The sequence below is a fragment of the Podarcis liolepis genome (assembly GCF_965112155.1).
Source record: "Podarcis liolepis genome assembly, chromosome: 3".
Taxonomy (NCBI): domain Eukaryota; kingdom Metazoa; phylum Chordata; class Lepidosauria; order Squamata; family Lacertidae; genus Podarcis; species Podarcis liolepis.
Genome location: NC_139557.1, coordinates 106221199 through 106236624, shown reverse-complemented (window position 1 = coordinate 106236624; position 15426 = coordinate 106221199). Strand labels below are relative to the sequence as shown.

General features: G+C 40.8%; 1 protein-coding gene across 8 annotated transcripts in view; it reads left to right on the top strand.

Moving 5' to 3' along the window:
* Window positions 1-15426, top strand: part of KLHDC3 (kelch domain containing 3) — a 45315-nt gene that overhangs the window by 8290 nt on the left and 21599 nt on the right. For 7 of the 8 annotated variants that reach the window (XM_083494690.1, XM_083494687.1, XM_083494685.1 and 4 more), the window contains 6 exons: window positions 6141-6394; window positions 9356-9532; window positions 12127-12242; window positions 14253-14324; window positions 14523-14736; window positions 15311-15397. In XM_083494690.1, the coding sequence (XP_083350816.1) occupies window positions 6241-6394; window positions 9356-9532; window positions 12127-12242; window positions 14253-14324; window positions 14523-14736; window positions 15311-15397 (820 nt within the window). In that variant the 5' untranslated portion in view covers window positions 6141-6240. Of the gene's footprint in view, window positions 1-1213; window positions 1324-6140; window positions 6395-9355; window positions 9533-12126; window positions 12243-14252; window positions 14325-14522; window positions 14737-15310; window positions 15398-15426 lie in introns of those variants that run through there. The other variant, XM_083494691.1, reaches the window with a different exon arrangement.

The following is a 15426-nucleotide window of genomic DNA, read 5'->3' as shown; positions in this document are numbered from 1 at the left end:
TATGGACAGTATCCCTTTCTTGTGGCATGTCACTTCAGTCTTGCTGAAAAGGAGGTACTGAATCAGAAAGGATTAAAACACCTGCAGTGTGTTGTCAAACATAAGGAAATCTGTTGCTCCTTGGCCAATAGCAAAGAGAAAATGAGGTTGAGGGGCTTACAAGGGTAGCAGGTTCAGTAGTTACAGCTGAGGCTACATGACAGCAGCTCAGCTGTTGCCCCGACCCCTATATGATATGCGTAAAGGTTTTGCTAGAAATAACTTGGGTTTTGCTCTGGCAGTTCAGTAGTTTAACAGTGCAATATCCGTTCTGCAGTTGTTACTCACTTACACTGCAATTTCCATTTCCATTAAAAATGGGAAATGGCTCACTACTTGAGACATGGAATGAGCTTGACTAGTACATTCAGCCTTGGGAAAATCTATTTTCAGCAAGCCCTTCTTAGGCTTGTGGTTGCTCCGCATTTTTCTGGCATGCCATACCTTACCCTGTTATTATGCTATTGATAGGAAACTTCTATTGTGTTTTACTTTGAGAAACTAACCATGAAGTGGCTTCACATCTGTGGACACATTCTACTACCTTGTATGTCTCATTTGTCTTCTGGGTGCTATTCCATGGTGGTTCTTCTTGCCCCTTATGTACTATTCTGTCTCCCAAAAGTGAATAAGGGCAAACTAGATTCTAGAAGTTTGCTTTTGCAGCAATTAATTTGACTGTGTACAGTCCATATTGCCCTTGTTTAAACTTTAAGATGCTGGATCACTCTTTGAGAGACTGACTGCTCTGAGATTTTTGCTGTACATGGACAAAATTATTGTTCTTTCACATTTGAGAACATGTGGCGGCATACCAATGACTTTCAGAAGGCATCCTCAATCTGAAAACAGTGACATGAGAATGATCCCTGGGTTTCCAACTGTTTCTCAAGTTGTGTGTCCTGGAGATCTTAGAAATTCGCAAGTTTCTTGTCTTATTTTAGCAGCAGCATGAGTAACTCAGTCTCCCTAGCAATTAGGCAAGTGTCAGCATTGCTGCTCCTCATTATGAAAGGCCACTAACCATGCCTGTGTTGACACTGGCTTTCATTTCCTGCTGTCTTGGAATGAATAGCCAATGGAGTGCATAAATGTCAGGAGTGAGAAAAGTTGCTGGATTGTTATTCTGCTGGATGTAACAGTGAGTTGGGATGTGCCTGAAATAGAACAGTCTATATGGCCGGCCTCAAGCTGACTGGATCTATTTTTAAGTGCTACTAAACCACGTAGCTGGAAACACAGCTTTTCAGGTTACATATTCTCAAGGACTGAGACAACAGCATGGTAGGGACACGTCCTTTGCGTGCACTTGAGAAATAGTGGGTGCAAGATTGCTTTGGTGTTTGGGGGAAGAGAGTGTGTGAAGATGAATTAAGATTTTGTTTGCTTCTTGCTGGGCTCATTTGTTCTGGAACATAAAAGAGATTTTGACCCATATATTTCTTAAAATTTAAAACTGCTTTACTTATAGAGCTAACTTTTGTCTGTTTCTTTTAGGACTGGTGTTTCTGCTCTTTTTGGAGCTATACCTTAGTACATAATCTTCCTCTGTTTACCTTGCCTCAGTTGCCCTCTCCCTTTCTCAGTTGTCTCCCTCTTAGTAGATTTTTCATTGTAAGCTCTTTGGGACAAGGATTTGTCTTCTTATACTTTCTAGTATACCATATGTATGAGTTTGGGGCAGGGTTTGGTGGTGGTGTGTTCCTTTCCTGGTTGTAGATTTCTGACGCATCCATTCACTGGTCAAGACTGCTTTTAAAATATTGAAAACATGTGTACAGTGCTACCTTTATCGTTTTATCTTTTTTTTTTTTTTTTTGCCGAAGGCACAAAAGCAATAATTTATATTAACACTATTTGTATCATTCTTAGTACAGTACAAACTGATATATTACATTTGGCCACAATTGTTTATTGTTTCTATAGTCAACAAAACTATCTGACTGCTATCATATTTTTGTCTTTTCATGTAAATCTGAGATAATGGGTTAGTTTGGCCATAGCAGCAAATTCCTGAAGTTTCTCCACACTTTCTTTACTGGATAGTGTGTTAACTGATCCCATGTCTTACCAAAAATATGATTGGTGTGGCTAACATGAAAGAAACAAATTTGTTAAATTCTGATGCCCCCAGCTTTCTGCATAATTCAGGTTTTTTACCTGGATGGAGAGGAATTTTATCATCTAACATCTTTTTAATAATATTTTAAATTTTATTCTAGCAGTTTTTTTGACATATCACATTTCCACCACATATGGGGGTGGGAATCACCTCTCTTGTTTTTGGCATTTCTAACATATGATAGGATAATTTTTGTTAATATTTGTATCTGGGCTAAAGTGATATGCCACATACTCATCTTAAAAGAGTTTTCCCTTGAATATAAGCAGATTTTTAACCAATTTAAAATATTGAATAAAATGAATACTAAGTTCGAGGTTGTGCCATCACTTGCATTTGGTTCCTTTGTCTTCTGGCTGAGATTCAAGATGCTGACTTCAGTTTAATCTAAATGGATAGGTTCCTACTTACCCTGGAGCAGGAGTGGGGAACCTATGACCCTCCAGATCTTGCTGGACTATTGGGAGGAATTCAGTGTCATGCTAAAGTGATTGTTTTATAAGGGAAGCATTTGGGATTGACAGACAGAACAGTCCCCCCCCTCCTCTCCCCAGACACTCTTCCAAGAGTTCTCCCTACCTCCTTGAGCCAATTTTGGGGGGCATGTTGGGGGGAAGTCCTGCTGCACAAGAGGAAGTTCTTTTGCAGGCCTTCTATTGAAGGGATTCATTAGCTGAATCCCACCCATTATTATTTTCATTTATTACCTGTCCTATACCCTAAGGTCCCTGGGCAGAGTACAACAATTTAAAATGTAGTTTTAAACAGTTTACCGCAACTCTCATAACCCCTGACTAGTGACCATTCTGGCTGGTGCTGCTGAGAGTTGGAAAATATCTGGAGAGCCGCATGATACCCTTCACTGCCTTAGGTTTCCTTCCTCCAGTTGCAGTCAGTCACAATCACTTAACCTATCAGAAAGTAACCTCTTAACAATAACAGCATTGCTCCAAATCATGCTATCAAGTCTACAGGGAGCATTCCTAAGTACCAGAAAAAATATATAAGGTAGTCACACTCACACTCATTTCACAGTAATTGTTTAGAAGGTACCTGAATGCTTTGCCCCATGATTTTCTTTCTAGGTGGGCTACAGACTTACTTAAAAAAGAAAAAAAAACCTCCGTCTTTGATCCCTGGCCACAGGCACATACACCTTAAAATTTAACATGTACCTAAAACTTTGGGGATAATTCTTTATCAGTACCTCTCCCTACCTGCAGAAATCCCGAATTGCATTTCTTAATTGCATTCATGTTGAAAGATGTGCATGTGATGTGCTCAGTGCTTGAAAGACAACTATGATGGATGCATATGTAGAATTTTTCCATGAAGGAGCTCCCCCACTAAGGCCCCAATTACTTGTTTAGGAAGCTGAACTATTCTTCATTTTCCTCTATAGTGAAGCTTATAAAATGCATATGGAAAATAGATGTTATCATTATTTAGAAATGGTTTTTGTATGCACCTAGGATAAACTAGCTTTTCCTCTTAGGATTCTGATCTTATATAGCCATTGTTGTATTCCTAACTTTATACATTCAGCCAATATTTTTCTCTCTTGAAATAAAAAATATATATAAAAAAATATATAAAGGCACCTTCATCCCTCATACTTTTTTCTTTTCTGTTACATTTTGTCAGTGTTTTTAACATATATACCATAAAAAGGTAAAGGTAAAGGACCCCTGACAGTTAAGTCCAGTCGCAAACGACTGGGGTTGCTGCGCTCATCTCGCTTTACTGGCCGAGTGAGCCAACATTTGTCCGCAGACAGTTTTCCTGGGTCATGTGGCCAGCGTGACTAAGCCACTTCTGGCGAAACCAGAGCAGCACACGGAAATGCTGTTTACCTTCCCGCCGGAGCGGTACCTATTTATCTACTTCCACTTTGACGTGCTTTCGAATGGCTAGGTTGGCAGGAGCAGGGACCAAGCAACAGGAGCTCACCCCGTCGCTGGTATTCGAACCACCAACCTTCCGTTCGGCAAGCCCAAGGCTCAGTGGTTTAGACCACAGCGCCACCCGTGTCCCATATAATATATATAACATAAAATCATAGAATCACATGTTGGATCTCTGCCTCTTTCTTAACCATGTTACCTTCTTTCATCATGCATTTTATACTAGAATTTTCACCTCTTTTCTTTTAAGAATTTATATATTTTAGTACACCAGACAAAGGGAAAGTTTTCAAGTGTTAACATCTGGTCTGTGTGTTTGGGGTGGAATACTACTCTAATCTAAACTATATTTGGCTGACGCTAATTGATTTCAATTTTTTTGGAAAATTGAATTCAGTTGCTTTATTGGCCTTCATTGCAAGCCCTCTGCTTAAAGAAAACATTTCGTTTTCCTATGGATATTTCCAGTTGACTGGACTGGTGCTGAGTTTGTTGCCACAGACAGGAGATGAACAGTTAAACAAGTAGAGAATATTCTGTTCCTTGGTTTTAAAACTCCTACATAGTTCAAACACCTGATGAGAAAAGCTCTCTCTAAGTACTCTAAGATTCCAACTTCACGAAGTCTTTTGACAAGGTTTCAAGAACTCCCACTACAGTCATCACACAGCAGAAGACAGGTCTTGATTTTCCTTCTATTTTGGACACATAGCTGGAGAGACGTGTGTGGGTTTAAATCTCTAACCACTGATTTTCTCCAAGGGATTGACTTTTGAAAATGCTTCTTTAATAAGCAGCCTGCTTTTTTCTTGCTTGTGTGTGATGAAAAGCCAGACACAAAGCTCTAAATCATTAAAGAGGATCTTTACCCTTCAAGTAAAACTATATATATATTGCCTGGACTCCTATTACATAAGAGCCTTGCTGGATCGGATCAAAGGCACATCTAGTCTACCATTCTTTTCTCACAGTGACCAACCAAATACTTCTGGGAAGTCCTCAAGCAAGACGTGTATGCAACAGCAGTCTCCCCATTTGTGCTTACTAGTATTCAATGGCATACCGCCTCCAATACTGGAAGTAGCACACAACCATCATAACTTGTAGCTTTTGTTAACTATATCCTCCATGAATTTTTCTAACCCCATTTTAAAGCCGTCCAAGTGCTGGCCATCACTACATCTTGTGGTAGCCTATTTCATAGTTTAACTATGTGCTGTGTGAAACTGCACTTCCTTTTGTCTGTTTTGAATCTTTCAATTTCATTGGATGATGCCAGGTTCTAGAACTCTCTTTGGTTAGGAATTAAATAAGTGGGGTACAGCAGGGTTCTGTCCTGGGCCCAGTGCTTTTCAACATCTTTATAAATTACTTGTATGAAGAAATAGAGGGGATGTTCATCAAACCTGTAACTGTTACCAAATTGGGAGAAGATAGAAGATAGAATCAGGATTCAATATTACTTTTACAGAGAACTGGGCCAAAACTAGCAAAATTTCAATATGGACAAATGTAAGGTTCTATATTTGGGAATAATCAGATGCACAAATATAAGATGGGGCATTGTAGTGACTTGACTGGGAATTGCCCCACATAGAGAAAAAAGTAAATTGTAAATTCATTTGTTGCGATTAATTTGCCATGAACATTCTCTTTGTCTTCTGTTAGAACAAATAATTGCTGTACAACCTGATGGGAACATCTTTTCTCTTTACCATTACTGTTGTTGAGTATGCACTCTGTGAAATGATGACTAGAGGGAAATGCTTATTCTTGCTGCCCTCCTGAACTGCTGAGACATAGTTAGCACTCCTGTTTTGCCATTTTTTGAATGATTACATATTTCACCTTTTCTGATTCAATAAATACTATTCCCTATCTTAGATATGTAGCAGGCTAACAAGAAAAAACTAATTGCTTTCTCCCACCCAAGAGGAACAATGTAATGTGATATTCAAAGAGGCAGTTAAAACCGTGTCTAGTGGGAAAGCTGTTCCATAGAGAAAGACTCATTCATTTTACAGTGGGCATAATCAGTTGCAATTGAAGATTTGTAAATTTGTTGTCTTTTTCAGAGCTCTGTGGCTACATACCAACATGGTTGGTAGCCCTGTTGGCATGAAACTCTGATGCCCCAACCCCCTTCTTGGAGGGACTGAGCACTTGCAAAAGGGAATGTTACGGTGGACAGTGCATTTAGAAGGTGGGCCCCGGAGAGTTAACCACGCTGCTGTGGCTGTTGGACACAAAGTCTACTCTTTTGGCGGTTACTGTTCTGGGGAAGACTATGAGACACTGCGACAGATCGACGTTCATGTATTCAATGCAGGTAAAATGAGTGTGGCTGCAAAGGACCTGAACAAGTAGCACTATCATACAATTGAATGTTGTGCTTTTGAGATCTTTAAATCCAAGGTCCACGTGCTGTTGCAAACAAACCCAGCTGCCTTACTTATTCGGTAGTGGTAGTTAGCTGTTAAACATAGATGAGGTCACTGAGAATTTAAAAAGTATCAAAAGCGGGAATTGTCCTTAAGGAGCATTTCACACAACATGAACATTATATTTATTTGTTGTTTATCATTTATATATCAATATTCATTATAAAAAATAACAGAGCCATGAACAAGAGGTTAAAACTTAGAATTACAATACATTAAAGTATAAGATTGCAATAATAATATACAGCAGTAAACAAATCAATGCATATATTTTTATATTAAAAAAATACATGTATGCATCTTGCTGAAATTTCACCTCTTTGGGAGCTACTTGCTGTCTAGAAAAAGTATTGTGTATGAAGTGACCTTTAGTATATCATCAGAACAAGTTTGGGGAACAAATGTTGGAGCAAAGCTTCATTGTAGGAAGTGCTGAGGGAGGAAAAACTCCCTGATTTATGATTTCCCTTTCCAAGATACTTTGATAACCTTTAGGTTGCCTTGGAGAAGGAATAATCCTTAAAAATGAGTCATTGGTTGGGAAATGATTTGCTGCTGTGGAAAGAAATGGAATATTATTTACTTGTTTAAGCCAGAAGTTATACTGTATTAAAAATCAAACATATTTGCAGAAAATCAAAGGGGTTATAAAAACCATCAGTTGTGTGTCCTAGGAAAAAAGAGTTTCACACATTTGCAACCGCAAAAGCAAAGGCGATTACTTTTTAAATTAGATTTATTTTTCTGATGGCTAACAGAACTTCAATTATTTTATTTTTTTTCTTGCTAGATCAACATCCCTTTCCAAAAACAAGCTATCCAAGTATTCATTGCTTTGTTTTCTTTATACAGTGAACACTGGAATAAGTGGTAGAGCTTCAATAACACTATAAATATGGCATCTTAAATTGTAAGGGCTTTCCCTATAACTACCATTCTGAACTGGAGTACATATCTGCTGAAATTACAGGATGGTCAAAATTTCTCTTATTGATTATAGAATCTATATATAGCTTTCATAACTGAAAACATTTTTGATCATATAATTCATGGAGCAACCATCACCATATTTTAGTTTTCAGTGCTGTGTGACATGAATACATCTTTCACTCTGTTATTAAATTGGTTTTTTTTTACTTCTGTTACCATGTGAAAATAATACAGCAGTCTGACACTAGCCGGTTGATATATAATGTATGGTAAGCATCAAGTAGAAATGACCGAAATGCAGTCTGTTCATAATTCAGGTTAGGAAAAAAAGCTTGTGTTCTACTCTGATGCAACAGGTTGGTTCACCCAGATGTCACACTTACAACTGACCAACCCCAAGCTCTTTGGGGAAGGTGCAAAAGCCTGTTAATGATCCACTTGATGCATGGACAAGCCTCATCAGTTAGTGGCAAACTTGGGTGCTTAAACAGGAATGGCACAGTATGACCTAGATGCTGCTGAGCTATATAAATACCTGGTTTTATTAACCTTAATTGGAAGGTGTGTTTTTTTAAAATACAGTTTTATTTGTTTAAACTGGGGAATCTCTTGGCAGCAGTAGTACACTATGGCATGGAGTTTTATGGAGCTAATTACAGATTTTCATTGTCATATGTGTAATATGCAGATTCCAGTGGAGAGTCAGAAGAGGGGAAGCAAACAGGAGTCTGGTAGGGCAGAGTAAGTTTCAACAGGACAGAGTAGTAGATTCAGTTATGAGAGACCCAAGCTCAAATACTCAGCAATGAAGCACACTAGCCTTCAGCAATTGTCTTAGCCCAATGTTCCGAAGAACATTGTTGTGAAAATAGACAATAGAATTGTACATTAGTTGATTACTGCTGTTTTTAAATGATTAATAAGAGTTGAATATTTTTACTTTTTCTAGTGTGCGCTGTCTTACATAATCTAATCTGCCATTCAGCTATCCATTTCCCTAATTTGTGCTTTTAACAATGTTTAACCATTACCCTAAATGGGCCTTCAAAGCACTTAATTTTCTCTGCTTTGTACTCGTGTGTGTTAATTCTTTTAGAACTCTAAAATATATGTCTTTTTCTAATGGAGCAATGGTTGAAAATACTATTTTCATCAGGTATGCTTTATCTGGCACCAGCATCTATATAGTGTAACACATTTGCAACAGATTGTTCAAAGTGTTGGTGCTGACCTTTAAAGCCCCAAAACAGCCTCAGTCCAGTACACTCCCATTGTTCTGCCCGGACACTGAGGTCTAGCACCGAGGGCCTTCTGGCAGTTCCCTCGCTGCGAGAAGCCTAGTTACAGGGAACCAGGCAAAGGGCCTTCTCAGTAATGGCGCCCGCCCTGTGGAATGCCCTCCCATCAAATGTCAAAGGAAAAAACAACTACCAGACTTTTAGAAGACATCTGAAGGCAGCCCTGTTTAGGGAAGCTTTTAATATCTAAGGACTATTGTATTTTAATATTTGTTGGAAGCTGCCCAGAATGGCTTGGGAAACCCAGCCAGATGGGTGGGGTATAAGTAATAAATTATTATTGTTATTATTATTACTAGGTGAACATTTTTCACATTCTCTTAGTGGTATAACCCTTTTAGCATCTTTTCATTGTTCTCTCTTCCCTTTTTATTTTCCCTGAGTAAAGTAATGTTTTGCAGTCTTAACGCGCGCGCGCACACAGGCACACACACACGAGAGAGAGAGAGAGAGAGAGAGAGAGAGAGAGAGAGAGTACTGCATGGCAGCATTGGATTTCCTCCAACAATTATGACTTGTTAATCCAAGCAATTGAATTGTTTGTCAGTTAGTATCTGTGCATAGCAGCCTGATGCATAAGAGCAAGCCAGTCAAGTAACACTGTGGGCTTTTTCCTTTCAGTCTCTCTGCGCTGGACCAAACTACCACCAGTGTGGACAAACAGCAGGGACCATGTGAGGGAGGTTCCATACATGAGATATGGACACTCTGCAGTGCTTATTGAGGACACCATCTACATTTGGGGAGGCCGCAATGACACTGAGGGAGCCTGCAATGTCCTGTACGCCTTTGACGTCAGTAAGTGTTGTTGCTGCTCCCCATATCCCTGGCTGTCACATGCTGCTGAAAGTGTATATTCTAAAAAGTTGCAGTTTGTCCCCAGGTTTAAATTGGGAACAGCAGGTGTGAAAGTACTTACAGTGGTGCCTCGCAAGACGAAATTAATTTGTTCCGCAAGTTTTTTCTTCTTGCGAGTTTTTCGTCTTGCGAAGCACGGTTTCCCATAGGAATGCATTGAAAATCAATTAATGCGTTCCTAGGGAAACCGCTTGCCAGGCTGGCGGTGCGGAGAAGGGCTTTTCTCCGCACCGCAAGCCTTCAGGACAGGTACGGGAACAGAGGGGAAGGCGCGCAGCACTTTCCCTCTGTTCCCGGGGCTTGCGTGGGAGGAGGGTTTTTCCTCCCCGCCGCCAACATTCAGAACAGCATTCTGAATGTTGGCGGTGGGAAGGAAAACCCTCCTCCCACCCCAATTCTTCAGGAAAGCCATCCGATGCCGCGCGGCGGGAGGAGGCGTTCCCCCCCGCCCGGCATCGGAGCTTCGTTCCGATGCCGCGCGGCGGGAGGAGGCGTTCCCCCCCCGCCCGGCATCGGAGCTTCGTTCCGATGCCGCGCGGCGGGAGGAGGCGTCCCCCCCCCCGCCCGGCATCGGAGCTTCGTTCCGATGCCGCGCGGCGGGAGGAGGCGTCCCCCCCCGGCATCGGAGTTTCATTCCGATGCCGGACGACGGGAGGAGGCGTTCCCCCCCCCCCGCCCGGCATCGGAGCTTCATTCCGATGCTGGGCGGCGGGAGGAGGTCCGAGGACAGTGGGGAAGACGCGCTGCGCTTCCCCGCTGTCCCGGAGATTTCCCTATGGGCTGTCGTCTTGCGAGGCAAGCCCATAGGGAAATTCGTTTTGCGAAGCGCCTCCAAAACGGAAAACCCTTTCGTCTAGCGGGTTTTCCGTCTTGCGAGGCGTTCGTCTTGCGGGGTACCACTGTAATCTTGTTGATTATAACATTTATAGAGACGTGGTTAATGTTTTCAAAGAACATGGGAATTGTACAGTCTTCAGTCTTCATGACTGGTGCTTTATGGAAATTATGCTCTCACTACTGTGGGCTGCGCACAATGCAGGGAGACTTCATACAGTAGCAGGAAAAGGGTATGTTGCATCAAGGGAAGGTGTTGGCATATTTTTATTTCATTTATTAACTACTTCCTATGAAGCATTTTGAAGTGAATTTTCAATACAATAGAAGCCATATGCAAAACAATTGCATATATAAAACCAGCTAAAACAGTTGCATGTGTAAGTTGCAGATCAGTTCAGATACTGATCAGAACACTTCACATAAAAGGTTTGTTGAAAGAGGAAAGTGTTCAACAGGAAAGAAGGAAACTAGTCAGAAGGAAATAATGAGAGAACCAATATCTTACAAACTCTCCATGCAATGAGAGATGTGCTATCGGTTCTTGGGCTGTCTTTCTAGGTCTAGCTAATTCTCTTAACAAATTTGCTTTCTCAATATCTTGGAGTTCATTCTAGGGAGCAAAACTAGATATCCATAGAATTCCGTTGTACATAGGGGCATCACACAGCTGCCAAACTGATTTTTGTTTGAGGAGTGGTGGAAAAAGCTGCAAGGGACTGTTGCTGTCCAGAGTCCTAGGCAGCCTTGGATGCACTTGCTTGTGCAATTTCCTACCATCCCTGGAAAGCAAGTCTACTAATCCTTCCCCTCTCATGGGAAAAGGTGGAAACCCTCTTGCATGAGTCACTTCAGGCTAGACAAAGCCCTGAAGCTATTTTGCAAGGCATTGTCCTTTGTTGGCTTGCAAATGCTATCTGTATTAGATGTCACAGCCTGCTCCAGTCTCTAGTTTCATATGTAGCTCTTGGCCGAGGTCTCTAGGGGTAGCACATGACTGGCTTTAGAAATCCAAGCATGGCACACATCCCACTAGGAGCAAGGCTCACTTTCCCTTTGTGCTAATAATCTCCACAGAGTTTACATTGACCTTGTGTTGGAATGGAATACTTATCCAGTTAATCTAGGTGGGTGGCTGTGGATGGAAGCCAGGTTGTGAGAGATTCTTGGGTGCTAGAGGATTATGAACAGGCTGCTCTATTCTGCTTCCTGGAATAAGCACTGAAGCTGACTGCCAACTGTGGTTAGGCAATCTCTTGCTTCTCCGAGGATTATCTGTGCTTCTTTTTATGGACTTCTGAGACAGGTGCTTGCTTTAACTTTACAGATAACCAGGCAGCCTTGCATTAAAAATATTTTTCAGGTACTGAAAAATACTCTCCTACAGTTTAATTGCTTCCCAAAATATTGCAACTGTTTCTTACTTTGTAATACACAGTAGGATAATAGTGAAATCTCACAGAATGTGAGTGGTGGCTTTACATAGTTTTTCAGGAACTACAAGATAGCTTCTAGGGAGGCAGCTGCTGTTCCACTGTCCTGTGTGGAAGAGAAGTGGTTCCTTCCTTAAAAGGAGAGATATTTGTTTGTTTAGGATTTTTCCCCAAGGGCCATGCCCTTTTTCATTAATTCCTGAACGTGACATTCTGTGTCTGCTGGTAATGGCTCATCTCTCTGGTTTTTTGTTTTTAACGTATTAGGCACGCACAAATGGTTCACACCAAAAGTTTCTGGAATGGTTCCGGGAGCAAGAGATGGACATTCGGCTTGCGTCTTGGGAAAGAGCATGTATATCTTTGGGGGATATGAACAACTGGTAAGTTATCCTATGATCTCTGCTATTTGTGTTCTGGTCTGCATGAGAAATGGTGCTTCCAAATCAAGTTATTCAAAGAGAATTCTGAGTGGTCCCTCTGCTCCCACTTCACTTTTTCCCCTCTTTCTTTCCTTTACCAACAATTATATTTAAAGACATTTGTGAATTAAGTTAAAGATCACTGAAATGTTCTCTATTGTAACCCCATACTGTCACATCCTGATAATAATGCCAAACTTTCATTGTAGCTGATGAACTCCAAGCATGAGGCCGTGTCCTGTGCATATTTATTCAGTAGGATTTACTCCCAAGGGTATTAAACTGTAGCCTTAGTCTGCACCTAGGTTTAAAGGGCTAGATGTATTTAGAGTCAAAGTCTGCTTGCTGCTTATGCATCTCTGTGCTCCTTGCCTCTTAGAGAGCAAGCTGCTGTACTGTTGATTGGTAAGTAAAAAGCAAAACTCAGTTTAGACTATTGACTTTTCAGGCATTATTGCCTTTGTTGTCAAGCCACTACATTTGTATTTTCCTCTTTCTTTTTATGACAGGTTGCAGTTCTGAATGCTGTCCTGGGTTATTAATATGAAGGGCTGTAAACAAGTATCTTAGATCAAATTGTCAAACCTCTTAAAAGTTGGATTGCATCAGAAGGATGAATAGAAGCTAATTTATGAATAGATGTTAATTTGTTCTGTGAACTGCCCTGAGACCTCTGGGTATAGGGCGGTGTATAAACTCAATTAATAATAATAATAATAATAATAATATGCACAGAAACAGTCCCTGACCTATCAGATGACTAAAACTTTCAAACTTTCTAAGAGATATGTTGCATCAGAAGTATGAGCAGATGTTAATTTATGCTTGGAAACAGACTTAGACTTTCTAAGCGTTGTCTTTCTAGATGACTTTCTAGTGTTGTCTTCACCATCACTAGAGAGAGATCCCACAAGTTCCTAAGACAATCATAACTGTGCTTGTAAGATGTGCAGAATGTTTTCCCTTCCTGCTTATTCTTGCAATTACTGTAAAATAGATAATAGACCACCTCTGTTTTCTGGTGGTGACTGAGTTATTTGGAACAGATGGTGTCCAAAAGTCATCCATTGATTTGTGGCTGAGCAGAGATTTAACCTGCTTGTGCTACACAAGCAGCTGGATCTCACTGGCTTTTTAAGTGACTAGATCAGGCTTCTTCAACCTCGGCCCGCCAGATGTTTTTTGCCTACAACTCCCATGATCCCTAGCTAGCAGGACCAGTGGTCAGGGATGATGGGAATTGTAGTCTCAAAACATCTGGAGGGCTGAGGTTGAGGAAGCCTGGACTAGATCTTATGGCAAATGAGTTTGTTTTCAGTGGATTTACAGCATTAATTAAAGTCTGTGTGGCAGGGTACTGAAACAAACGAAAATATGGTGATGGGATTTAAGGGACTCACCAGCAAATCCAAAGATTTTATCTCTCTCCATGGTAGGTCCAAGTGTTACAAAACTTTGGCAAACCCAGCAATCCTAGTATCTTTTACAGGTTGTTGCTAATTATGCATTCCTCTCAGAACATTTAGCTTAAGGCTTGTCTGGTCTGACTTAGTGACTCTTTAACAACTCCAGCTGAGGTTAATGAGAGATACTGATGTTTAGCACTTACTTGAAAGAAGGGCAAAGGGCAGCCTTTGCCATCTCACACCAGACATTCAGAACCAGTGTACTGTAAATCATGGTTTTAATCTCTCACTTTACTTCTTTTTTCTGTATATAAACTGGAGTGGCGTATGTATATTCAATGTGTTGTTTGGATAGTGTGCACTGATGTGAGTCAGTCTGAACAGCTGCTTTGTTTTCTGAGCCACCTATTTCAGTTCCCTTAATATATTCCAGCTCCACAGGGAAATGCTGAAGAATTAAACTCTGTTTTTATCTCTAGAGAGCAAAATAACCAAGGGCCTTTAGAATGCCTGGCAGTGCTTGATCCAGCATCCCCACTAGTTAAATAATTTCTCTTTCTTTCAGGCTGATTGTTTTTCAAATGACATCCACAAATTGGATAGCAGCAACATGATTTGGAGTCTGATCTGTACAAAGGTCAGTATTGGTATTAGTATGTCTTTGGGTCCTGCATGTGATCCTGTTTGCCATTTAACTTTTGTCTGCTTTCGTTTGTAGTCAACAGAATTTTGAGCACCCAAAATCCCCTTTCGCCTACATCCCCTTTCATATCTTTTACTCCTAAAGTAACTTCCATTTCCCTTTGACTTACTTAACAGGAGTCTCTTGTTTCAGGGCACACCAGCTCGATGGAGAGACTTTCACTCAGCCACAATAATTGGGACAAAGATGTATGTGTTTGGGGGAAGAGCAGACCGCTTTGGGCCATTCCACTCCAACAATGAGATCTACTGTAACCGAATCAAAGTATTTGACACAGACACAAACTCTTGGCTGGACTCGCCTCCCACTCCCCTCCTTCCTGAAGGCAGAAGGAGCCACTCAGCATGTAAGTCATCATTACACTCCATCGAGCGTGAGAAGTCTAATTAAGATTAAAGAGAAAGTTGTAGTTGGCCAATCAGGCACAAGTCTTCAGAAGATCAAGTAGTGGCCTTTGTTGTTTTTAGAAAGCAACAATGAACAGGGAATCAGCACATAAATCAGTCTTGTGCATCTCCCATTGGGAGAGGTGCCCATTATCAATTTTGGACAAGATGGAAAAACAGAGGACAAGAATTTGGAGTCAGTTGCTTACCTCCCTCCTTCCTCCAATATGAAATTATTTTTAATCTAATGTAAATGGACAACCTTAGCTCTGAATGTGGCATGCAATAACACACGAGTCCTGGTGGATCAGACCAAAGGCCCATCTTGTCCAGCATCCTGTTCCTATACTGACCACCCAGATTGCTTATGGGAAAATCATAAACAGAACTTGAGTGCAACAGCATTCTCCCCACTTGTGATTCCTAACAACTGGTGTTCATAGGGGAATAGCACAAAAACTTTTCAGTTGTAACTGATATGAAACTGAGCTTCGTTTTAGGTGTCCTGACATGTAATTTCTCTATTCCCTACAGTTGGCTACAATGGAGAGTTGTATATATTTGGTGGCTACAATGCACGTCTGAACAGACACTTTCACGATCTCTGGAAATTTGATCCAGGTATTTTTAATTGACATTCCTTCTTATTA